The sequence below is a fragment of the Saimiri boliviensis genome, chromosome 20 (genome assembly GCF_048565385.1).
Source record: "Saimiri boliviensis isolate mSaiBol1 chromosome 20, mSaiBol1.pri, whole genome shotgun sequence".
Lineage (NCBI taxonomy): Eukaryota > Metazoa > Chordata > Mammalia > Primates > Cebidae > Saimiri > Saimiri boliviensis.
Genome location: NC_133468.1, coordinates 2,653,425 through 2,677,626, shown reverse-complemented (window position 1 = coordinate 2,677,626; position 24,202 = coordinate 2,653,425). Strand labels below are relative to the sequence as shown.

The window sequence follows — 24,202 nt, the reverse complement described above, 5'->3', positions numbered from 1 at the left end:
ATCTGGCTTTCCAGCTTTTTGGAAATGAGAAAAATAAATCAAGGGAGGGGAAGAAAAGAAAAATACTTCAGACAGGAACAACTGTGAGAGACAGGCACACGGCAAAAATGAAATCCCAGCGGAAAGCTCTTCGGTTGCCCATGTGTTGAAGAAAGGCCCCGGCTCCTCCCTCATCCCCAACTGTCGATGGAGGCAGCACCTTCTGCTCTTCTGGGAAACTCCTGCCCCTGTAGTGGGCGGTGATCCTCACATGAACCCCAGAGAATCTGGGAGAACTTGCCCCGACTCGGAGCCCTGGTGGTGTTGTAGGCGTCAGCCGAGCCCCCGGCTTGGGGGTGTGGCCCCCGGGAAGCCACTCTACTTAGGATCAGCTGCCCTCTCGGACAGGGGGGCTGCGGGATGCCTCTGAAACTTGGTCAAAAGAAGTGCCTGTTGAAGTCACTCCATTGAAGAAGGTCGAATTTCACATCATTTTGGAAGATTTCCAACGACATGGTTTTATGTGGCCGAAGGGCAAGCTGGAAAATCCTCTTCAGCAGAACAGCTGGCTGAGGCTCACTGCCCTCAAGGCTCCTCTGCTCAGCAAACCGGGCTCACCCAAGGGGCACTCTGTGCAGACTCAAGACTCAGGCTTGCTAAGGGAGGAAGGCACCCTGAGGGATGTCCTGGCCTCTACCGTGCTACAGTTTCCTTTCTCAATGCAGAAAACAATCACACATTCGGTCAGGTTTTTTCACTTCGTCGTTACTTACTCTTTGCCCGAACAACGAAATCCTCCACAAAGTACAGTATACATTTCGGGGCACAAAGTGAACAGAAACGCTTCTCCTTCTTGGACAATCTGACCATGGATTCGCTTTCTTGCTCTGTTTCCATGGAAATCTGACAAAGATGGCATGTCCGCCGTAACAGCAGGCAAAACTGCTGATGTCATTGTGGCCTCTCATTGATAGACTGCATTGAGCCTGAGGGTTCAATGGTGGGAAAGCCAGGCTTTGGGCTTGCCTGAGAGCAGAGACTCATATAACTGGGTATGTCCCCCGAGGGCATCGGGAACCCAAAACAACGCGACAGGAGCGACGGGCTTCTGTGGGGGGGGGGCTTCCGAGTCAAGTGGATCTCACATCCAGCTGATGTGAGTTTCCTTCTCTTGTACCTGAGCTGACACCCGGAGTGGAAACGGAGGGAAAAGCTCCCGGAGCCTGTGTGGACCTTTGTGAGGGCCACTCCCACTGGGAAGTGACTGCTCCCCGGCCCAAGACGGATCTGTAGGCTGGGCATGGCGGCTCATGCCTGTAGTCTCAGCACTTTGGGAGACCAAGGCAGGTGGATCACGAGGTCAGGAGTTCAAAACCAGCCTGGCAAACATGGTGAACACACAAAAATGGGCCGGGCGTGGTGGCACGTGCCTGTCATCTCAGCTACTCAGGAGGCGGAGGCAGCAGAATCGCTGGAACCCAGGAGGTGGAGGTGGCAGTGAGCCAAGATCGTGCCGCTGCACTCCAGCCTGGGCAAGAAAGGAAGACAGTGTCTCGGCCAGCGGGGGGCCCGGGGGAAGATCTGTAACTCTGAATGTCTACTCGATAAAGGATCCCGGTAGGTGTTGCGACATCGTATTTAAACTTCAGGTATTAATTCTGAATTTATTTTTGTCTCACGATTGTTTTAGACCGGAGCTGTGCTCTTGACCTGACACTGACCTAGGGCAAAGGTCACGGCCTCTGCAAAGCCTCCCTTGTTGTTCCCAGGGCTCTGTGACCTTGAGCCCGCCATACTTCATAGACATATTCAGAAGTGGAGCCGTCACTGTGGATTGCAATGATGAGTGTTAGCTCTTTCTAGACAGTGATTTCTGAGAGTCAAGATGTGAAGCTGTTCTTAAGCTCTGAGTGCCAGCCCTACTAGATTGCTTGATACATAACAGATGCTTGATGAAGTGTTTCAGTGGGATGCTTTCAGAGGTGTAAACGTCAGGAAACTATCCTGTAGGGGATGTGGAACAAGAGCAGAACTGCTATACACCCTGCCCCCAGTGACCATTCCCTTCTAGTGCTGATCTACTCGGGGGTGAGGTCCTCACCCCCCATACTCCCAAAGGGAACACATTTCCCCTTTGCAAAATGATTCGCCAGGTGTTACGGCTGAACCGAACCCCTACCAAGTGCATCTGCTGAAGTCCTAAGTCCCAGGACCTCAAACACGGGACTGTGTTTGGAGACAGAGCCTTTAAAGAGGTAATTGATTAACGAATGAGAGATCACAGGGGTAGGCCCCGATCCAACATGACTGCTCTCCTCATGCGAAGAGATGAGGGCACAGATGCCCACAGGTGGAAGACCATGTGAGGGCACAGCAAGAAGACAGCCATCTAGAAGCCAAAGAGAGAGGCCTCACCTCAGAAGAAATAAACTCTGCCACCTTTTGACCTTGGACTTCCAGTCTCTAGCACCGTGAGAAATCAATGTCTGTTGTTTAAGCTCCCCGGCCCGTTGCGTGTATTAACGGCAGCCTGAGCCAGGACACCGGGTAAGAAGAAAAAAGTTGGCAAGATGGCTGGTTCACTGAAATGAGTTCTGAACAGAGGTCAGCAAACGCATAGGAATCGATCTAAACAGCCTTACCTGCATGCCGTCAGCCAGGAGGAAGTGTGAGGATATCAGGAAAGGACAGTCCCTGGCGTCCCGGGAACACTGCAGCTCCACCAGCACGGCTTCCCGGCCTCCCGCCATTCCCACCTGGAAAAGGGGATGTGCTTTCAGAAGCTGCACTCTCGAAACATCCAATGCCATTTGCCATTCGAAAATGTTGACTATAATGATAAAATAATATGTGTTCATTGAGAGATACAATTTAGAAAATACCGAAAGGTATCAAGAAGAAAATTAAAATCACCCGAAATCCTATGACAGCAACACAATCCCTATGAAGATTTTGGCGTGTTTCTCTCCCGTGTTTTCACCAGAGATAGATCTGTGTGTGTTTATACCGTACTATTTTTCGTGTTTTCTTTATCAAGGAGGAAAATGTTATTTTCAAATGATGTCTTATTAACATATCTAAAAATACAAATGAAACATCACTTTGAAGGCTAGGGTCAACTTATATCTGTATAGATATTTTAGAGACAGAGGTCTTGCCGTGTCGCCCAGGATGGCCTCAAACTCCTGGGCTCAAGAGATCCACCTGTTTCCACCTCCTGAGTAGCTGGGAGCATAGGTGAGTGACGCCACACCAGACGCTAGTGTTGATTTTCATTTGCGTGACTTTGTAAAAAAAAAAAAAAAAAAAAAAAAAAAAAAAAAAAAAAAATTTGTTTTTCTTTCTAATGCAAAAGGAATGGAAATGCAACATAGTATACCTACTTAGTGTCAAATCTTCCCTTTCTAAATACAAGACACTGTTAATAACAGGGAAGAGACTGTTATTTTTAATGCCATATTGGTATTTTCTACTGTTTACGATGTTTGCTATGAGCATGCATTACTTTTATAATATAAATACTAAAAATGTAGATATTAAGTTCTAAACATAAGCATTTTCTTGGCCGGTAAGAACTGGCTCCGGGCGCAGCGGCTCCGGCCTGTAATCCGAGCACTGTGATAGGCTGAGGCGGGAGGACGGCTTGAGCCTGGGGATTCCAGACCAGCAACATAGTGAGACTCTGTCTCCACCGAAATAAAGAAACAAATACGAAAATCAATTCCTATTTTAAGAAATACGATATGTAAGAGATGCACGATTGTTCAAAACAATGACCTTCAAACAGGCTTTGTGTTGTTTTTTTCTTTGTTTCTAACTAGAAATCAGATTCTTACTCTCTCCAAGGTGTTATATTTTGCGACGTCGAAATCTTGAGGAAGACGGGAAATGTCAACCTTCTCTGCCGAAAACCTGAAATGTGTAAGGTGTGTAATGAACATTTTAACATTACAATGGATTGTAGGCTCAACAGAATTTCATAGCTTGTTTCTTGTAGATCCTTATAAAATAGATGATAGATTTCTTACCAAATACACGGTAAGTCCCTAAGGCCTCCTGAGGGAGAAACTGTGAAAAGATCATTGGAAATGAGCTGGATGCCTCCTCTGCATCCTTCTCCAGCTCAGATGCCCAGGGCCGTAGCTTCTGCACTGGAAGATGGTGTCCGTGCGGCACAGGCAGAGGCAGAGAGAAGTGGGCCACACTCTGGGGACGGGCTACTTGTGTTCGCTTTGGGTCTGACTCTCAGGAGCTATGTCACTCCTCTGCGGACCACGGTCCATCATCTCTAAAATAAAGGAGTCAGACTTCTCGTAATCTGTGGTTTTCATTTTGGATTCTCTTCTCTGTAAACATGATTAGTAACAAATAGAACAAGACTGAATGTGATGTCTAATTAACCCGATGTTTTGGGGATGCTTTAAGCAGCCATCGAGAACTTTAGACTTACACACTCCATTTGAGGAAGGCTGTTGTTATTTCCATTTTTGAAAATATCAGGCAAAAGTAACAAACTCTAAAGATTGATCAGAAAAGTAATAGGATGAGAGGCTACCCAAATCTCATCATCACTGTCTTTTCTTTTTAAAAGTCAATTAATTTAATAATTGCATCCAATCTCACATAAGACTGAGAAGATAAAAATAATGATCACTAGGCCGGGCGTGGTGGCTCACACCTGTAATCCAGGCACTTTGGAGGCCAAGGCGGGCGGATCACCTGAGGTCGGGAGTTCAAGGCCAGCCTGACCAACACGGTGAAACCCCGTCTTAAAAAAAAAAAAAAAAAAAAGAAAAGGAAAAAAAAAATAATGCTCATTATACTAGTTGAAGTAAAAAGTCTCAAAAAAATCAGTAAAGAGTTAGATACTCAAATTAAAATACAACAAAGTCTACAAATAGAATTTGAATACTGTGCTTGAGGTTGACACAAGATTTTGCAAACTCTGTGGAGTCCTAGGAATCAGAAAGAGGGAAATTACTCATCGAGTTCCACGGTGTCTTCCTCCTCTGCGGCGCGGTCCAGGCGTACGTCGTCGGTTTTTGCTTCTAGAAATAAAGCAAACAGCACACTTGTTGACTGCTCAGAGGCTCATCATTCGTTAACCTAAGTGCTGGAATTGTTGATTCATAAATATATCCTGAAATGAAGTATAGTTTTGGTGATCCAAGGACGACCCAGTGGGAAAGGAGAAGGGTGTGACACTGTGAGAGGAAGGCACAGCGTTGTAAGATGGAACAGACTCGAATTCCGTTTTCATAGGCATGTCAGGAGAATCCTCCTCTGAGATCATTTGAAACTCATTGATAGCCAGACAGTTTGCAATTGGCACTTTCCTCTTGAAGTGCACAGGATCAGAATGAGTTCCTGAGAGGCGGCACTTCACGAGTGAAGGAGCTGGAGACGTTCTAACTTAGAGGAGGGAAACTCCAGGGCTCTACACGAGCTTTTCTTCATCTTTTTCATTCAGGGAAACAGTGACACTATCTATAGTATTGTGATACCTAGGAACAACTCTTCATTCAAGGACTTCTGTCCGGTTTTAATGACTGTCGAGATTCCAAAGACCATCGGGATATCTGTAGTGATTTGGAATCGGAATAAATTATGCTGGCTGTCATACAATATGTTTTCAATGTGAAAAGAGTCTACCGTTTTGCCTATTTCTGTGATGACTATCATTTGCTGGGACATTGAGAAAGTCTGATGACTGCAGCAGCATTTCTGGACGATCGTCTAAGGAGGCTCCGCCCTGCCCAGTCATTCCATATCTGACACATACCATGTGCTTACTGTAAGCTGATATTTATCAGAACTGTTTGATTTTTGATGCGACTCAGGAAGAGTGCATTTCTTTTGTTTTGTTTTAATTGCATTTTATGTTTTGGGGTACATGTGAGGAACACGCAGGGAGAGGAGCATTTCCTATGTGGAAAGCCTTTCTTCTTGGACAGATTCCAAAATAAAATCTTGGTTGGTAAAGAAAATATGTTTCTTTTGGGGAGACAATCTTTTGTTTGGAAAGAATTTCTTTTTTTTTTTGAGACGGAGTTTTCGCTCTTGTTACCCAGGCTGGAGTGCAATGGCGCGATCTCGGCTCACCGCAACCTCCGCCTCCTGGGCTCAGGCAATTCTCCCGCCTCGGCCTCCCGAGTAGCTGGGATGACAGGCACGCGCCACCACGCCCAGCTAGTTTTTTTTTTTTTTTGTATTTTTAGTAGAGACGGGGTTTCACCACGTTGACCAGGATGGTCTCGATCTCTCGACCTCGTGATCCACCCGCCTCGGCCTCCCAAGGTGCTGGGATGACAGGCTTGAGCCACCGCGCCCGGCTGGAAAGAATCTCTGAAGCAAAACGCTGGTCGTCCACATTTCCGGTCCCGAGGGTGTAGTGATCACGGCTGGACACAAAGTCGTTTCCTTCCTCCTCCTTAGAATCGCGATCAGGTTTTCTGAGACGATCCATGTTTTGTGGCCAGTTTGAATCGGATGCTACTAGGCTGGATACCAAGAAATCTATTGTCTATTGCTAAAGTGGTCTTTTGTCCTCTAGTTTTCTGTCCATGTTCTCAAGTCCTAAGTCTCATGGTTTTTGCGTATTTCTGGACAATTATCTGTCTATCGTGTCTTTGACAAACCCAAGTGTGTACTATAGCACCTATGATACAGCAAGAGCTTGCTACGAAATACCTACCAGGACCGCTCGTCTTCTGATCAGGAGGCGGTGTGACATCCAGGGGCTTATCAGGATCGTAATTCTTTACATCCAGGAGTCTCTTTTCTCTGATAGATTCCCATATAAAATCTGGGTTTGCAATATGAACGTGGTTCTTTTGGATAGAATTCAGTCGGTACGGACTCAGAACATCAGCATTGTCTAAGATTACATGTGTGCACTAAGAAAGAAAGAGTCAGTACATTACACATCAGTAAAAACATCTAAAGTTATCTGTGTCTGTAATTTTCACTCTTAAAAAGCCTTGTTTTAAGGTAGTGTGCGATAATTTCTCTCAAACTTCTAAAAACCTCTATAAGTCACACGGTTTCTAGTAACATAAACATTTAAAAAAATCAACAGAGTCTAGATATGAATGTATCATAATTAATTAAGCCTAGAGGTTAGTTCTAAATTTTCACTATTGTAAACAATGCTGTGATAATTATCCTCACGTACGCATCTTTGTGCACTTGTTCAATTATTTTCTTGGTAGTAGAAAGGGGGGTTCAAAGGTTATTCATGTATTTTGTAATTTTTAAAAAATCTTGTTTTTTTTTTGGTAGAGATAGGGTCTCGCTATGTTGATCAGGCCGGTCTTGAACTCCTGGCCTCAAGTGATTCTCCCACCTCAGCCTCCCCAAAGTACTGGGTTTACACCCATGAGCCACCATGTCCAGCTTATAATTTTATTTAGTTTTTAATAAATGGTAAATTCACACCGTAAAATACAGAGAAAAAAAAATAATAACGTTAATTTCTTTTTTTTTTTTTTTGAGACGGAGTTTCGCTCTTGTTACCCAGGCTGGAGTGCAATGGCGCGATCTCTGCTCACCGCACCCTCCGCCTCCCGAGTTCAGGCAATTCTCCTGCCTCAGCCTCCTGAGTAGCTGGGACCACAGGCACGTGCCACCATGCCCAGCTCATTTTTTGTATTTTTAGGAGAGATGGGGTTTCGCCAGGTTGACCGGGATGGTCTCGATCTCTGGACCTCACGATCCACCCGCTTCGGCCTCCCAAAGTGCTGGGATGACAGGCTTGAGCCACCGCGCCCGGCCGACATGTGAATTTCTTCCCCACTGGTATCCCCAGCTCCTCTCCCCAGAGGCACCCGCTGGCACTTGCTCCTCACGTATCCTGCCTTGAGCGACACTATGCGTAGACACGTGGCACCGTGCTACTCGGTCTCTTCTGTGCTGCCCTTTCCACTGAATTTATCTTGGCGATCGTTCCTCGTCATGACATCTAGAGCTGCCTCCGTCTTCACAGGAGCTGGCATGCGCATTTCAAATGTTTCTGTACATCTTCCGCAAGGTTGCACTCACAGTCTGTGAGTTTCTAAAAAGGAGAAACCGTTCTCCACACAGAAGACAAACTGAGAAGGGGAGCGGGTACAGTTTACTCATCTGTCCAGAGAGACGGTGAGACAGCTCAGTATGGGAAGCCGTGTAGGGGAAGAATATACAATTCTACGTGAATTGGAAGGAAATGGGGACATTGCATTTCTAGTATTCAGCTGGAGTTGAACCCACTGCACAGAACAGATGAGGCTCATTACGGCGAAGCCCCAGGGCCGAAGTTCAGAGACGGTGCAGGCCGGCCTGGCGCCTAGTCTTTGGATTTCTATTTTTAGTTCTTTCAAAGAGGCGGTTAAAAAAAAAAAAAACAAGAGATTAGACTGAATGATTTCCGAGATTTCATCCAGGTATAAAATCCTATTATCTGAACTGCCAGCCCTACAAGTGCAAGGGATGGAAGGTAGCTTCCTGCAGCCTTTCAATGAACAAAGACAGCACAAGCTATGCTGCAAAGACGAGCCTCACTGCACGTCTCTGCCCCCAGGAACCTGGCTTACCCGTCTATCGCTCCAGCGTCGACATGCTGGTGAGTGACAGTGTGCTTTTTGCAAATCCTGTGCGCTATGACTTTCCCCTTCAAGGACAGATTTGGCTGGGTTGAAATTCTATGTTTCTATTTGGCTGTGCTCTAGTCATATCCTGCTTCCTAGGACATGTGGGACTGTCCTGCAGAGTTCAGGGAACAGAGAGAGGACAGGGCTGGCCTGGGCCTCCTTCCTCTGCCTCTTGGGGCCCAGCCTCCCAATGGGCCATGTCACAGTCTCTCCTGATGAACTTGGAGTCGCTCACTCACTGCCTCCTGCTGCTAATCTTCGCTTCCTCTACTAACCGTGCCCCCTTTTCCCTGAATGCACCATGTTTTATCACACTGTCGTTGACGAGATTTGGAAATACCTGAGGACTGAAGGAAAAGGAAAACTTTCCGCCGTTTTCCTTAATGTCAGCTTGTAGCTTTTTCTTCTGCCGCCGAGGTAAGTACTTCACTTTCAAACAGAAGACACAATTGGCAAAGATTCCCATCATCATCCTGTCGGAAAAAAAGGTTTTAAGGACTCTTAGGTAAACATAATTGACAGTGAATGTAGAATTATTACATATGCAAACCATGGGAAAATCTTATCTTAAGAAAGATAGTGTCATCATGTTATAAATGGAACATCACGAAGTATAACATCCTAGCTTGCAACATGTGTGTTGGTTTAAGAATCATTTCTAGCTTTTATGGCTGATATTACAACGCCAAAAACCCCTTTGTATAGGCTCTTTATCATATACATCTTAATAAAAACATGACAGATTTCAGTTATACATCAAGCGTGTGACTCAAGAACATGGAAGCTTTTATTTCTAAACTCAAAATTAACATTATGTGATAGTGAAACCATATCTATATATATATATATAATTCTATGCATTCCAAAAGACTTATCATGTGGGTTTCTATGAAGACATTCTGGGGGAAAACGGAACAACTGGAAATAAAAATATACAACTGCATTTAAATGGATTATGTATGTGTGTGGATACACATATCTATTCTGCAGTTGGGTTAATGTAATTCTTTTTTTTTTTGGAGATGGAATCTCACTTTGTCATCCAGGCTGGAGTGGAGAGGCACAGTCTCGACTCACTGCAACCTCCGCCTCCCTGGTTTAAGTGATTCTCCTGCCTCAGCTTCCCCACCTCAGCCTCCCAAGTAGCTGGGACTACAGGCATGCACCACCACGTGTGGCTAATTTTTGTAGTTTTAGTAGAGACAAGGTTTCACCATGTTGGCCAGGCTGCGCTCAAACTTCTGACCTCAAGGAAGCCGCCTGCCTCAGCCTCCCAAAATGCTGGGATTCCAGGTGTGAGCCACTGCACCCAGTTTGTGTTCATTTAATTCTTTTCCCGTACCGTACATTCTCACATACAGAAATGAATTACTTTTAAGAAAAATTAGCATATTTTGCTCTGAAATATGTATTTAACAATAAACTAATACATGGCGAAATATTGGGTTTAATTTCCGGTAACTATTTTTCAATTTTTTTTTTTTTTTTTTTGAGACAGAGTCGCTCTGTTGCCCAGGCCGGAATGCACTGGTATGATTTCAGCTCACTGCAATCTCCATTTCCTGGATTCAAGCGATTCTCCTACCTCAGCCTCCGAAGTAGCTGAGATTACAGGCGCCCATCACAATGCCTGGCTCATTTTTGTATTTTTAGCAGAGTCAGAGTTTTGCCATGTTGGCCAGGCTGGTCTCCAACTCCAGATCTCAAGTGATCCGCCTGCCCCGGCCTCTCAAAATGCTGAGATGGCAGGTGCAGGCGTGAGCTACTGGGCCAGCCTCCCTCTACTTTTTTTTTTTTTTTTTTTTTTTTTTGAGGCGGAGTTTCGCTCTTGTTACCCAGGCTGGAGTGCAATGGCGCGATCTCGGCTCACCGCAACCTCCGCCTCCTGGGTTCAGGCAATTCTCCTGCCTCAGCCTCCTGAGTAGCTGGGATTACAGGCACACACCACCATGCCCAGCTAATTTTTTGTATTTTTAGTAGAGACGGGGTTTCACCTTGTTGACCAGGATGGTCTCGATCTCTCGACCTCGTGATCCACCCGCCTCGGCCTCCCAAAGTGCTGGGATGACAGGCTTGAGCCACCGCGCCCGGCCTTTTTTTTTCTTTTGAGACAGGGTCTCACTCTGTCTCCCAGGCTGGAGTGCTGTGGCAGATCTGGGCTCACAGCTGCCTTCTGGGTGTTAGGTTTCAAAGGGAAGGCAAGGGTTAAAGAAAGACATATATACACACAGCACACACACACACACACACACACACACACACACACAGAGCACGAGAGAAGGGAGCGCTTGATGGCAAATGCAGGCTTTCTGTCCATCATTTGCTGGTTTCATGCTGGACAGTTGCTGTCCAGCTCTCTCTCTCTCTCTCTCTCTCTCTCTCTCTCGTGTGTGTTTGTGTGTGTGTGTGTGTGTGTGTGTGTGTGTGTGTGTCTTTCTTTAACCCTTGCCTTCCCTTGGAAACCTAACACCCGGAAGACAGAGGTTGCAGTGAGGGGAGATCTGACACCTCACTCCAGCCTGGGCAACAGAGTGAGACCCTGTCTCAAAGAAAAAAAAAAAGAAAGGCCAGGCGCGGTGGCTCATGCCTGTAATCCTAGCACTTTAGGAGGCTGAGGTGGGTGGATCCAGGAGGCCAGGAGATGGAGACCATTCTGGCCAACATGGTGAAACCCTGTCTCTACTAAAAATACAAACCTAAGCCAAGTGCAGTGGCGGGAGCCTATAATCCCAGCTACTTGGGAGGCTGAGGCAGGAGTATCGCTTGAACCCAGGCCAAGCCACCGCACCCAGCCTTTCTTCTTCTTCTTTCTTTTTCCTTTGAGACAGGGTCTCACTCTGTTGTCCAGGCTGGAGTGAGGTGTCAGATCTCCCCTCGCTGCAACCTCTGCCTTCCGGGTGTTAGGTTTCCAAGGAAAGGCAAGAGTTAAAGGCACGCGCGCGCGCGCGCACGCACATACGCACCCAAGCAGAGGCTGCAGTGAGCTGAGCTCACGCCATTGCACTCCAGCCTGGCCACAGAGCAAGACTCTGTCTCAGAAAACAAAACAGGCCAGGCGCGGTGACTCACGCCTGTAATCCCAGCACTTTGGGAGGCAGAGGCAGGCAGATCACAAGGTCAGGAGATCAAGACCACCCTGGCCAACAGGGTGAAACCCCGTCTCTACTAAAAATACAAAAATTAGCCAGGTGTAATGGTAGGCGCCTGTAGTCCCAGCTACTCAGGAGGCTGAGGAAGGGCAATTGCTTGAACGCGGGAGGTGGAGGTTGCAGTGAGCCGAGATCACTCAATTGCACTCCAGGCTGGGCTACAAAGCTAGACCGTGTCTCCAAAAAAAAAAAAAAAAAAAAAAAAAAAAAAAAAAAAAAAAGCAGCAAGGAGTCACGTCCAACAGGCTCCCTGCAAAGTAAGCTGCTGTTTGGCTGCACCGGTTCCAAGTCCTGTGTTAGTCTGGGGATCGCGGTTCCACGTGCTGAGTAAGTCTGGCGATAGCGGTTCCGGGCCCGTGTCAGCTTGGGCTCGCAGCTCTGGGTCCTGTGCGAGTTAGGGGATCGCATTCCAAGTCCAGTGTTAGTTTGGAGAGCGCGCAGTTCTGGGTTCTGTGTTAGTTTGCGGATCGCGGTTCTGGGTCCCCTGTAAGTTTTGGGATCGCGTTCGGGTCCCGTGTGAGTTTTGGGATCGCGTTCTGGGTCCCGTGTAAGTTTTGGGATCGCGTTCAGGTCCTGTGTTAGTTTTGGGATCGCGTTCGGGTCCCGTGTTAGCTTTGGGATCGCGTTCTGGGTCCCGTGTTAGTTTTGGGATCGCGTTCGGGTCCCGTGTTAGTTTTGGGATCGCGTTCGGGTCCCGTGTTAGCTTTGGGATCGCGTTCTGGGTCCCGTGTTAGTTTTGGGATCGCGTTCGGGTCCCGTGTTAGTTTTGGGATCGCGTTCGGGTCCCGTGTTAGCTTTGGGATCGCGTTTTGGGTCCCGTGTTAGTTTTGGGATCGCGTTCGGGTCCCGTGCTAGTTTGGGGATCGCGTTCGGGTCCCGTGTTAGTTTGGGGATCGCGTTCGGGTCCCGTGTTAGCTTTGGGATCGCGTTCTGGGTCCCGTGTTAGTTTTGGGATCACGTTCGGGTCCCGTGTTAGTTTTGGGATCGCGTTCGGGTCCCGTGTTAGTTTTGGGATCGCTTTCGGGTCCCGTGTTAGTTTCGGGATGGCGTTCGGGTCCCGTGTTAGTTTGGGGATCGCGTTCGGGTCCCGTGTAAGTTTTGGGATCGCGTTCCGGGTCCTGTGTCAGTTTGGGCAGGCTGGTCGGGCTCTCTGCGGTGGGCCCCGCGTGTCCGGGGACTAAGCGGAGTCGCCGAAAGCCCGCCGCTCCGTACCGCCACTGCGCTCCGCGTTTCTCCTTTGCTCTCCCTGCCCTTGGACTTCCCACTCCTACAGGCCGGAGGCCCTGCCCGACCTAGTGCCTTTGCTCTCTGTGTGTTGGAGGGTGGTACCCATTCCCTGGGCTTCCAATGGAGGACACAATGCCACTGCCTCCCGGACACCTCACCTCTGGGTCTCCTTGGCACCACAGAGGCGCCAGCTCCTCAGCCTAGACCTCTTCACCCCTCTCGGCTGGAGGCAACCACTGGGTGCTATTCTTGACTCGCTGCACCCCACCCCCTTCTGCCAGCTGTATCTCTTCTGTCACAGCCCCCAGTACAGCCCCCATCCATAGAAACTGCTGCCAGCCTGGCCCATGCCCTCTCCTCCTCACTGGCTCCCACTCCTGTTGCACCCGTGTTCAATCTCTTCTCCACACTCTACCTGGAGGAATCTTGATTTTTTTAAAAATCACATTTCGAAGAAAATACAAATTGCTTATCATGGTTCAAGGCCAGTGGCTGTCCCATTCCCTCCTGGCCACGCTGGCCTTTTCTTCAGGAGGAAGAAACTCACAGCTTGGTCCTCTAAGTCTTGACACATGCTGTTACATATTACAGTCCCTCTCTCTCTGGGAGCCCAGCCCTTCCTCACCCCATGCTGTATCCCCCATCCAGGACACAATGAAGGAACACATTAGGGATTCATATTTTTTAATCTTTCATTTGAGGTTGGGTTAAACTGAAGTCTCTGGATGCAATTCTGCCTTTTCCATAACGTTATGTACAAGTTTCATTTGTTCACTGCCTCTTGCATTCACTAAGTAGCATCTGTGCGTAGATAGGAGGGTGAAATGAAAAACATTTTTAATAGAGGCTATCAGATAAGGATCGTACATGATTTATTGTTGGAAAATGAAATCATTTTGAAGTTTTGGTATCATAAAAAGCTACGATAAACATCCTTACAGCACAAGTCCTTGTTTGCATCTCCTACAACCCTCTTAGAAAATAATACTTGAGTGGTACTACCGAATCAAAGTTGGAACGATTTTTTTCGTGTGAAAAGTTAATCACTATGAAGAAAAAAGAAAAAGCACCTAAAATGATGGAAATGTTCAAAAGTAGACTGCAATGATGGTGCACAATGTGGCCAATCGTTAAAAATTTTGAACTGGGCCAGACAATGTGGCTCATGCCTGTAACCCTAGCTCTTTGGGAGACCAAGCAGAGTGGGTCACTTGAACCCAGGAGTTTTGAGACTAGCCTGGCCAACACGGTGAAACCCTATCTCTACCAAAAATACCAAAATTAGTTGGGTGTGGTGGCACACACCAGTGGTCCCTGCTACTCAGGAGATATGTGGGAGGATCACTTGAGCCTGGGAGGTGCAGGCTACAGTGAGCTGTGATCATGCCACTGTACTCCAGCCTGGGCGATAGAGACCCTATCTCAAAAGAAAAACAATTATTGAATTGTACGATTAAAATCAGTGAATTTAATGGTATGTAAATGGCACCCCAATACATTTTTTAAATAGCATTTTTGGGATACATAATAGTTGTACATATTATGGTCAATAAAGTTGTTTTTAAAAAACACCCTACTGTTGATTTTTGTTTGTTTTTTGGAGCCAGCCTTGCTCTGTGACCCAGGCCGGAGTGCAGTGGCAGGATCTTAGCTCCCCACAACCTTCTGCCTCCCAGGTTCAAGTAATCTCCTGCCTCAGCCTCTGAGTAGCTGAGACTACAGGCACAAACCACCGCGCCCAGCGAAGTTTTGTACTTGTAGTAGAGACGGGGTTTCACCATGTTGGCCAGGATGGTCTCCAACTTCTGAGTTCAAGTTATCCACCCACCTTTGCCTCCCAAAGTGCTGGGAGTACAGGTGTGAGCTGCCGCACCCAGCCCCCACTGTTGATATTTTAAGAATTTTTTTCTGGTATTATTCTTTCTTGTATCATTCTATTTTCTAAATTATTAATATTCTGGATTTAATGCTATAGAGAGTTGCTCTTATTTCACTTTTTTTTTTAAAAAAAGGACTTTCATCTTCGCAGCTTATTTAGCTTTTAATGATGTGCTTCCCATGCCACTCAATATGTTTTGAAGGTATTCTTAGCGGTTACAGAAGCTTTGCATCGATTTCAGCCTTCCCCAAGTCATCAGATATTTCATGATTTAAAAGTGTTCACTATTAGAAAGACACTTGGAATAGAATGTTTGTACATCTATTTTTTGGCCAAATCTCTGTGGTTGTTTTCTTAAAGTAGATGGCCAGAAGTGGAATTACTGAATCAAGGAGTAGAAACATTTTTTTAGCCTTTAAAAAAATGGTGGTCAAATGTGCAGAAGGTAAAATTTACCATCTTAACCATCTTAGTTGTGAAATCAAAGCATACTCATTTTATTGTATTCGAGACTTGGTCTGGCTCTGTCTCCCAGGCTGGAGTACAGTGGTGCGGTCGGTCACTGTCCCAGCTCACGGCAACCTCGACCTCTCTCCCGGCGATCCTCTCACCTCAGCCTCCTTAGTAGCTGGGACCACAGGCCTGCACCACCATGCCCAGCGAATTTTTGTACAGACAGGGTCTACTATGTTGCCCAGGCTGGTCACAAAGTCCTGGGCTCCAGCGATCCTCCTGCCTCAGCCGCCCGGAGTGCTAGGGTTCCAGGTGTGAGCTGCGGTGCCTGGGCCGGAGTACAGACGCTGTAAACGTCAATCTCCCGGCTGTTCTTAGCACCTGCGGCTCCGTGGGAGGTCCGGAAAGGCACTCTTCGGCTTTTGTGAAATCTCCAGTCACGCCTTGACTTCTCTCTTTCTGTAGAGTCGTCTCCACGCTCTCTAAAATGCTGGGTTAACAGCTTCCTAGCCGACACGTGCCACCAGTTCCTCCTGGTTTCAAAAGCGTTCTCTAAATACCGTTAGTTCACATTTTCATCAGCGCCAATTACCAACACATGAGCCGTGGCAGACACCGGGCTAGGGGCTGGTTATCCTCTAAGGCAGGCGTCCCCAAACTCTGGCCCGCGGGCCGCATGCGGCCCCCTGAGGCCATGTATCCGCCCGCCCCCCCCCCCCCACCGCACTTCAGGAAGGGGCACCTCTTTCATTGGTGGTCAGTGAGAGGAGCACAGTATGTGGCGGCCCTCCCACGGTCTGAGGGACAGTGAACTGGCCCCCTGTGTAAAAAGTCTGGGGACGCCTGATCTAAGGCAAATCTGTAACGTCACTCCAGCTTGTGCCCCTTCCCAGCTTCTTCCCAAAACAACATTCACGGAGGGTCTTCCATCCAAAGACGGCAGGGCCCAGCCCCAGTTCCTAAGACACCCTCAGCACGCCTCCTCACAAACTCCTGGCTGCTCTATCTAGAAAACCCTTGGCTAGGTGGAATCAGGTGGCCTCCCGCTTCACAGGTCTTTGTCTGCCCCACTAGCATTTCCTCCTCTGGGGCAACCCCGAGGAGTCCCTTTCTGGGCAGTCTTGATTCTAGAGCCTCCGCCTTCCGAAATGAGTCACCGCAGACTAAGATCACTTTTGATATACAGGGAGCATTCAGTCAAAGCTTGCTTACTAAGAACGATTTCACTCATGAATTTTCAAGTCCCGATTCCAGAAAGCCTTCTGACGCTATCTGCGTTTTGGACTCAAATGGCATCAGTAATGCACCTTCCTGATGGGATTATGAAACCCCCAAACAACAAAAGTACTCCTTTGATTCCAGTCCTACATGGCATTAAGCAGCTCTACGCACACAGGCAGGACCTAATAAGTGTTTATGTAATAAATGATCGAATCAAATGGCGCATATACTGAGAGCGAGTTTCCACTTTATCATCACAGTGTGCCTGGATATTGTCATATAATTATTGCCATTCGGCAGTCCAGAATCGAAAGCGCTTGGGCTTGAATATTTCGCAGTGCCTTGGTTTTCTCGACGCCGAGATCTATCAACTCAGTCCCTGGGTGAATCATTCGGCCCTCCCCGCAGGAATGATTTCACTGAGAGGTTTTCAACTTTGTTTCTATCACTGGGGTTCCCGGTGACTCACAAGATCAGATAATCCCGATTATTCACCAAACCACCCTCTTGATTTAGGAGAGAAAGCCGTTCGGCCTTCTGAAAACAAGGAACACCGATTTCTACTGCTCATCGCTCATTTTCTGGAACACGGCAAGGGGTCCGGAGACGCAGGGTGTGAGTGCCCGCTCCGGTGGGCGCCCCCCCACCCCACCCAGTTTCTCGTCACCTGGGTGCACCGCCGGGCAGAGCGGAACCACCGCGACATCCGTCCCCGAAGGCGCGGGCTGCACCACCGCGCCCACCCCGCGCCCCACGGCCGGGTCAGGCCTACAGCGCCGACGACTACAGGGACCCTTGGCGGCCCCCCACCCCCCACCCCCCACCCCCACCCCCACCCCGCGGGGCCCACGCACCTGCCGAGGATCCGGCCGGCTCCCCGCGCTGGGCGATTGGGCGCTGCTGGCTCTCGCTGCTTCCGGCTTCCAGGCTCTCCCTGACCCGGGCGCTGGGCGGGGGCCGCTGCGGCCGGAACCCCGCCCCGCACCCGGCGGACGCAGCGTCCCTAGCGGGGACGGTCGCCGGCACGCGCCTGAAATCCGGTCCGCCAGGTGGGGAGGGGCACCCGACCTCGGGCGGGGGTTTCTCTTCCAAGATCAGCCCGAGGGTTCAGGAGTTGGTTTCAGTTTCCTATTTCAGGAGGGATTTGGCCCGTGAGGATAAATCCAAAAGCTCGCCTTGGATTTATCTGGGAGAGGTGGGTGGATGGTCCTGTCCTTTAACTGAGAAATGGAAGGGATTCCTAACGACGGGACAGAAGAAAATGTCGGGAAAATTCGGGGAAACAGGAGAGTAAGATACATGTACTTGAAGCGTGCCTGAGTTTGAAATTCGTGATAGCGTTTGTAAGTAGTTGGAAATCTATTCATCTGCCATTCAAGAGAGGCGGGAGCTGGAGGTACAGATCTGAGATTCACTGAAATGGGAGTAAAGCCATGGGGAAGATTCAGATTTTTAGGATACTGAATAAAATGAGACTAGAAAGGATAGAGTAGAGAATCGGCATTGAATCCTGACTCCACAATTTATTACCAAGGCGATTGTGGATAAGGTAATTTACCCAGTGTCATCATTGCAACCCACGCTCTAGGGCTGTTTAAGAAATAACAAGAGATTCTGGGGAGGAGAGAAACTGATTCCCAGAGTTACCACATTATCATGCTCAAAATGTCAAATCTTCCACCAAAAATTATGAGGCATGCAAAAAAAAAAAAAAAAAAAAAAAAAGTCAATTCAGAGGAAAAAAAGAAATGAACAGAAACTGTCCCTGAGCTGAGGAAGCCCAGACATAGGAATTATTAGACAGAAACTTTATATAAACTGTCTTAAGCATGGACAGAAAGTGAAAGGAAATATAGAAAAAGAACTGAAAGAGAACCAGGAGAACAATGTCTCAACAAATAGAGAATACGCAATAGAAGATACACAAAAGGTCAACAAACATGAAAACAGCTCAGCATCACTAATCATCGGAGAAGTGCAAATCAAAACTACAGAGAGATACCAACTTGCACCAGTCAGAACAGTTATTATTAAAAAGTCAAGAAACAGCAGATGCTGGCAAGGCTGCGTTGAAAAGGAAATGCTTATACACCGTCAGCGAGGATGTAAGTTAGTTCAACCACTGTGGAAAGCAGTTTGGAGATTTCTCAAGGAGCTGAAAACAGAATTGCTCTTTGACCCAGGAATCCCGTGGGCGCACATCCAAAAGAAAAGAACTCGTTCTACCAAAAAGACACATGCACTTGTATGTTCGTCACAGCACTGTTCACAATAAAGACACGGAATCAGGGCTTTGACTGGGCGTGGTGGCTCATGCCTGTAATCCCAGCACTTTGGGAGGCCGAGGCGGGTAGATCACGAGGTCGAGAGATCGAGACCATCCTGGTCAACATGGTGAAACCCCGTCTCTACTAAAAATACAAAACATTAGCTGGGCATGGTGGCACGTGCCTGTAATCCCAGCTACTCAGGAGGCTGAGGCAGGAGAATTGCCTGAACCCGGGAGGCGGAGGTTGCGGTGAGCCGAGATCGCGCCATTGCACTCCAGCCTGGATGACAGGAACAAAACTCCGTTTCCAAAAAAAAAAAGATGGGCTTTGAGGGCAGAGCCACGGAGGTTTGAACCTCAGCTCTGTTGTCTTATAGATTACTTGGCCACTGTGGGAAAGACATTTAACTGTTCTGGGCCTCCATTTCCACTTCCTTAAAGTGGGGATACAGAGCCACACAAGAATGAAAGATTATTACTTACATGTTTTTTTTTTCAGGCAGGGTCTTGCAATGCCACCCAGCCTAGAGTGCAGTGGCACAGTCATGGCTCACTGCAGCTTCAAACTCTCGGGCTCAAGCAATCCTCCTGCCTCAGCCTCCCAAGTAGCTGGGACTACAGTCACATGCCGCTATACCCAGATAATTTGAAAACTTTTTGTAGAGATGGGGTCTCGCTAAGTCGCCTAGGCTAGTCTCAAATTCCTGGCCTCGAGCCGTCCTCCCCAAAAGCCTCCCAAAGTTCTTGGATGGCGAGTACGAGCTATGGCACGCGGCCAGTCGCTGCTCACATGTAGTATGCGTAGACACTCTGACTCCGGGAGGAGCTGCTTAGTCTTCCTCATCTCCTCCCAGCTCCCAGAAAATGTGGGCTTGACTTAGTGGTTTGCGTCCAAAGAAGAAAGTGTGAGACGGAAAAAAACCCACGAATTTGAAAGAGGTGAAACCTGGCAAACACCACCCTAACCAAGTGATAAAGGTCAACATCACCGAGGAAGCCACGTGGCTACCATGCAACTTTGGATATGATGTAAGGAGGAAGGACGTTTCAGCTTTGTGGTATTCTTCCCCGAAACCCAAACTCCAACCTAATCGTGAGAAATACACCAGAAAAACCCAGACTGGAGGACATTCTGCAAAATACCTGAGCAGTGTTTCCTCCTAAGACTGCCAAGTTCATGAAAACCAAGGAAAGACTGAGAAATGGACACATCAGAGGAGACAGGAGATGCTACAACGAAATGCAGTGTGGTACCTTGGATGGGATCCTGGAACAGAAATCGTAAATGAGGACACAAATGGAGAGACGGGTGAAATTGTAATGAAGTCTAGAATGGAGTTAAGAATAATGCACCCGTGTTGACTTTTCAGCTGTGACACATTTCCTAAGATTATGTAAGATGTTAGCAAGAAGGGAAACTGGCTGGGCGTGGTGGTTCATGCCTGTAATTCCAGCACTTTGGGAGGCTGAGGTGGGAGGAACTCTTGAGCCCAGGAGTTCGAGACCAGCCTGGGCAACGTAGTGAAACCCCATTTTCAATAAATAAAAAAAAAATTTTTAAACTGGGGAGACTTGGCAAGGGTATAGGAGAACCTCCTGAACTATTTTTAAAATTATTTGGTAAATCTAAAATGACTACACAAGACAGAAAGACTGAAAAACAAGCTTTGAATCTAAAATGTTGAATTGTTTTGATTTTCTCTTACTTGAGTTGCAGGCATCCGTTTCATTTGTTCACCCAGAGGGCTTTGAATTCTCTAGGTCCCCAGACCTAGTGATTCAGGAGAGGAACTCAAGAGCAGCCTGTGGCCTGCAGTGACTGTCATGAAGCCTTTCTGCGTCATCTGTGTCTTGGCCGATGCTCCTCCAGGGGAATTTCCTGCTGTGTTCCTGGGGAACACATTCAGCCAGCAGTTCATCCAGTTATGTCTTTGCTTAGAGTCATCCGGATGTCAAAGTACGCATTGTCACGTCATGGTGAAGGCGGAGAGTCACGATAGTCATCGATGGAGCACTCTAGACTCTGGGGGTAGCATTCTGTGCCTCTTTTCTCATTCCATCTTTTCAGATGCATAATACCAGGGGAGGATGGCGGAACTTAGAGAGGTTCAGACACTTGTCGGACATCACGCACGTGGAAAGAGAAAGAGCTTGAAATGGGTTTGAACAAAGTTCTTCCTGAAGCCAGAGTCTCAAATGGTTGTTACGTAGACTGTGAAAGCTTCAGAGGGTTTTCAGATATGATCTGATACCGAGACGAGGCAACGATGGTTTGCGAGCTGAATCCCATCTTCCACTCCCAGAGAACGTTCTGGAGGAGCTGCGCAGCGGGTTTGTGGTTGCGTCTCCTTTGATTATTGCTTTTCTGTCCTTTTCGGATGGAATTCATGGTCAGCATTTGAAAAATAGGGAGATTTCACTTTCCAATGTCAGACTTTCGTGTTGTTCGGACAGAAAGGTAGGCTCTGGGCTACATTGGGCATCCTTCCTGCCTGGAGCTGAGTCCTGATTTCCAGTTAAGGGGCACGTATCGTTCTCTAGTTCACACCCCTTCCCGCCCTCACCCCGTCCCCTAACTCACTTTGCTCCTTTGCTTTCTCTATCTGGCCCCTGCCGTTGGCCGTAACGAAGTCCAATTCACCGGAGAGGAAATTGCTACTCAGAGAGGGGTAGTGACTGCTCAGAAGTCACCTAGCAAACCGAAATAAATGTCCTTCTGGTGAGCACTCGTTTATGAGACAGCAAACTGGCTCTCCGATGTCCTGTGCCTGTCTCTTGGCTGCCTCCCCCATGGCTGACTTATTTCAGCCTCCTGTGGGGTCACATTCTCCGGGGTCACATCTTTTCTACTTAAGCGCCCCAAGAGGGGCTGCGTTGCTCTCAGGTTGTTTTAACGCTTTACAGGAAAGCCCTTTCTTTGTCAAATACCCTCAAAATGAATAAGGGTTGAACCTTTCCTCTTAGGGGGATGAAAACCTTGTGGAGACTTTTAAAATGTAGCTTCATCTTAAAAGGAGGAGCGAAAGAGAAAAGGAGGGAGACTGGATAGAAAAAGAAAGGAAGGAAGGAAGGAAGGAAGAATGACAAACCAGAGAGTGACACCGCTGTGATGTTGATTCCTTTCTGTAGTTAGTTCTGGTTTTCTTCCAGGAAAGCAGGTAGAGGTGTGAGTCAGTTCCCACGTCAGTCTTCAAGCCAGCCATGATTGATTGACATAAAGGAGACTCTCTGAGACCCACGTGCCAAGGCAAAGATTTTGCAGGGAAGATCTCAGACCGTCTCTAACCTTAAAAAAAGGTACTTCTGGCCGGGCATGGTGGCTCACGCCCGTAATCCCAGCACTTCGGAAGGCTGAAGCGGGCAGGTCACCCGAGGTCGGGAGTGCAAGACCAGCGTGAGCAACATGGCAAAACCTCGTCTCTACTAAAAATACGGAGAAAAAAAATAGCCAGGCATGGTGACACATGCCTGTCATCCTAGCTATTTGGGAGCCTGAGGCAGGAGAATCGCTTGAACCGGAGGTGGAAGTTGCGGCGACGGGTTCGGGGACGGTCGTCGCCGGCGGTCGGGCTCCACCTGGCGGCCGCTTGTAGATCGTCCTCTTGGCGCGCCGGAGCTCCGGCGGCAGCTGCCGAGGGAGGGGACCGTCCCCGCGGGGAGCCGGGCGGGGCTCCGGAAAGCCTGCGGCCGTCGGTGGGGCCGTCCGCGTGGCGCCGGAGCGCTGGCGAGTCGCCGGGGAGTCAGAGCTCGGGCGTGCGGGGCTCCGCGGGGGGAGGCCGTCGCCGAGCGGCCGGGCCCGAGCGAGGTGCGGGGGCTGCCGGGGCGGGTCGACCGGCGCGCCGTAGCCCCCGAGGCCCGACCCGCGACGGGGGCCCTCTGGGCGTGGCGCGGGTGGCCGGGGACGCCCTTCCCCGGCCCTGTGGCGGGCCTGCGCCGGCCCCGGCCGCCGGAGGCACCCGCCGAATCTCTCTTCCGAGTCCCCGTGGGGAGTCGGTGGCCGTCCCGCGCCGGCCTCCCGGGGTGCCGCGCCCCGCCGCGGTCCCTCTGCTGTGATCCTTGTCTTCCGAGTCGGAGAGCGGTCCCTCGTGTGTCCCTCGCGTGGGAGGGGACGGCCGAAAGGGTCTCGCTCTGGAGGCACGGGCCGGCCCCTGCGTGGCACCGGGGACCCGGAGGGCGGCCCTGGCCCGGCTGCTGTTCTGGCGTGTGAGTCTGTCTTGGGGTCGACCAGACGGCCCTGGGTGCTCCGTGTGTGGCTGCGATGGTGGCCTCTTTGGGTACGGATGTCCGTGTCACGCGCCGGAGTCGGCGGCCGGTGCGGCCGGTGCCTCGACCCCCTGCCCCGGGAGGGGTGTATCTTTCACTCTGAGTTGGCAATTTGGGCTGCGGGGTTACTGTTGATACGTTGCCTTTTGGTGACCAATTGTTGTAGAGATTGGGGCTCTGCCTGTGGGGCGGGTGCTCTGGTGTATCTGTGACCCGGCTGGCCGGCCCTGCTCTGGGTGAAGCCGCCGGCTGGGGTCCCTGTGCTTTGCTTGTCGCGCATCAGCTGGAGTGTCCCGGGTATTCTCCGACCCAACCGGGTGTGCTCTCCGTTGCGGGCACCTGGGGCGGTCGCGACAGCCCCATTCTGTGGGCTCCGGGCCGTGCGTGTCAGGCGTTGTTCTATCCGCGGGCTGGTCTGCCATCCCTTCCCTAGAGTGAGACTGGCTGACTGTCACCAGGTCGGCTCGGTGGCTCTGGGGCGAGTCCAAAACCCGTGGCTCCGCTGTGGAGTCTTCTGATCGATGTGGTGACGTCATGCTCTGCGGGGTCGCGACCGATCCCTGGCGGGGGGTGGAGAGCCATTCACAGTGAATGGGATGACTCTTCTCACGCCGTCCGTGGGGGCCGCTTGCCTTGCTTCTCCCGGCCTCTGGAGTTTGCTCTGGGAAGCATCGGGGTACAGAATCCGGCCGGACCTCGCCGTCCTTCCCCGTGCCTCTGCCTGGTGGGGGCGGCGGGGTCCTCTGACACGGCAGGCCTCCGTCGCTCTTGTCTCCTGTGCTTGTTACCTTCCGGGGTCTCACTCACCCAGATGGGAGTGCAGTGGCGTGATTTCGGCTTGCAACAACCGCTGTTTCACGAGTTCAAGCAATTCTGATTCAGCCTGCTGAGTGGCTGGGATTACAGGTCTACACTAAACAATGCCTGGTGAGTTTTTTATTTGAGATGCAGTTTCGCTCTTGTCACCCAGGCTGGAGCGGAATGCCGCAATCTCGGCTCACCGCAAACTCCGCTTCCTGGGTTCAGGCAATTCTCCTGCCTCTCAGCCTCCTGAGTAGCTGGGATTACAGGCACGAGCCACCATGCCCAGCTAATTTTTTTGTGTTTTTAGGCGAGATGGGGTGTAGCTCTTTTG

General features: G+C 49.4%; 1 protein-coding gene across 7 annotated transcripts in view; it reads right to left on the bottom strand.

Annotated features, from left to right (window-relative positions):
* LOC120365634 (protein mono-ADP-ribosyltransferase PARP4-like) overlaps nucleotides 1–9,414 on the bottom strand; it is an 86,850-nt gene extending 77,436 nt beyond the window's left edge. The window contains exons 1-5 of one of the 7 annotated variants that reach the window (XM_074390541.1): nucleotides 8,947–9,414; nucleotides 6,674–6,875; nucleotides 4,961–5,027; nucleotides 3,816–3,891; nucleotides 2,622–2,735 (exon numbers count right to left, since the gene is read on the bottom strand). In XM_074390541.1, coding sequence (XP_074246642.1) covers nucleotides 2,622–2,735; nucleotides 3,816–3,891; nucleotides 4,961–5,027; nucleotides 6,674–6,875; nucleotides 8,947–9,159 — 672 coding nt within the window. In that variant the 5' untranslated portion in view covers nucleotides 9,160–9,414. Of the gene's footprint in view, nucleotides 1–2,621; nucleotides 2,736–3,815; nucleotides 3,892–4,007; nucleotides 4,268–4,960; nucleotides 5,028–6,673; nucleotides 6,876–8,946 lie in introns of those variants that run through there. The other 6 variants (XM_074390540.1, XM_074390543.1, XM_074390545.1 and 3 more) reach the window with 6 other exon arrangements.
* Nucleotides 9,415–24,202: the final 14,788 nt, after the last annotated feature.